The 1,847-nt window shown below is 36.6% G+C and overlaps 1 protein-coding gene across 1 annotated transcript; it reads right to left on the bottom strand.

Moving 5' to 3' along the window:
• Positions 1-987: 987 nt before the first annotated feature.
• On the bottom strand, positions 988-1,644 carry LOC145058092 (uncharacterized). Its single transcript, XM_079006015.1, has one exon. The coding sequence runs from the start codon at positions 1,642-1,644 to the stop codon at positions 988-990; it is 657 nt and encodes a 218-aa protein (XP_078862141.1).
• Positions 1,645-1,847: the final 203 nt, after the last annotated feature.

The raw sequence follows: 1,847 nt of genomic DNA, 5'->3' as shown, positions 1-1,847 counted from the left end.
TTGTTGTAAGACTAAGGGGCATGGTCACACACTCTACTTACTCAAAAAGTGACGTCACATTAACGCCACATCACCTCCACCATAAACCCACTATCTCTTGGAAATGGTCACCACTCCCCATCATTTTTCCTTTTTATTTCTTTTTATTTTTTTTTACATTAGAAAATTTTTAAAAATAATTATTAAACAAAAATAAAAACGTAAATATTAATTAAAAACATTTTACACTAATTTAAAAAATATATATTTAAATTCTACATTACTTAAAAAACATAATAATTTAAAACCTAAATTACTAAAAAAACATAGAAAATATTACTCGTCGTCCTCCTCGTCGTCATCCCCATCGTCGTCATTGCCACCGTGTTGCTGGAATTGTCTTTGTCATATATGCTCAGTCAAATCATAACGTAAATCGTGACGTGTTTCACTATTTTGTATTTCCAAAAGTCATGTGAAGTATGCAGGGTTGCCGACTTGTATTACTGCAGGTGGGTTAAGAATATCTTCCGGATTATTTATACAAATAGCCCTACCCTCTTCTTCAATTATCATGTTATGTAAAATAATACAAGCAGTCAACACCTTCGTTAATTTCGCCCTATCTCATGACCGTGCCAGATGTTTGATAATGTGTCACTTTTGTTTCAGGACCCCAAACGTCCGTTCCATATCCTTCCATGTCGATTCTTGTGCTAACTTGAACAATTTTCGTTTTTCATTGGCCGAAAATGAGTACGACTTGACAAACATAGCATACTCTGGATATATCTCATCACCAAGGTAATACTCATAATTATATTGATGTTCATTCACAACGAACGACATGTTTGGTGCTTTACCCTGCAAAATATCATTCAACATCGAAGAGGCTCCAAGCACATTCAGGTCGTTGTTTGACCCCGCCATACCAAAGAATGCATGCAAAATCCATAGGTCATGTGATGCAACGACCTCTAGTATAATAGTCGGGATGCCATGATCACCTCATGTGAATTGACCTCGCCATGCATTGGGACAATTTGTCCACTCCCAATGTGTACAATAAATGCTGCCAAGCTTCCCTGGTAACCCATGTTTAGCTTCATTTGCGGCATACAACTGTTCAATATCATTTCTAGTTGGATGTCGCAAATATATGTCACCATAAAGCTCTATGGCATACTCACAAAAAAGATAAGCACATTCTTGCCCAGTCCTCTCAGACATTTTCAGATACTCATCTAAAGCATCTGCTGCTATGCCGTATGCCAATTGTCTAAGGGCTGCTGTGCATTTTTGTAGGATACTAAAACCACGTTTACCTCTTGCATCCCATCTCAATTGGAAAAACTCATAATTGTTTTCCAAATCTCTAGCAATACGTAAAAATAAATTTCTACTAATACGAAATCGTTCTTCAAATTTTGATAGGTCATACAAACTATCAAGGGCAAAGTAATCACGTACCAAAAGCTCGTGTGCCGCCATACGATCCCGAACTATCAAAATTCTATGCCTCTTCTCGGTATTTGAACTTTCGCCTCTTTGTTGCACCCTATTGCGTGCCAAAGACAACAAAGTGTGCACCACCAAGTCATCTTCATCAGAGCTATCATCATCATCGGATGTAGAAGAAGCAATCGAATCCGCAAAATTATTCATATCTATGTTTGAAAGAGGGAAAAGAAATATGTTTGTGATGTGAATGGTAATGTGTTTGTTTATATGTTGTGTATGTATTTATATATGTGTATTAAGTTTTGTTTGATTTTTTATTTTTTTTACCTTGGTAACGGTCAAAAGAAAGAAAAAGAAACGGTCAAAAATGGTCCACCAATCACGTCAGTCGTCTTCGTCCGTAGCCA

Source organism: Lactuca serriola, chromosome 6 (assembly GCF_051521515.1).
Source record: "Lactuca serriola cultivar US96UC23 chromosome 6, Lser_US96UC23_V15, whole genome shotgun sequence".
Classification (NCBI taxonomy): domain Eukaryota; kingdom Viridiplantae; phylum Streptophyta; class Magnoliopsida; order Asterales; family Asteraceae; genus Lactuca; species Lactuca serriola.
This window is presented reverse-complemented; position numbering and strand designations above follow the sequence as displayed.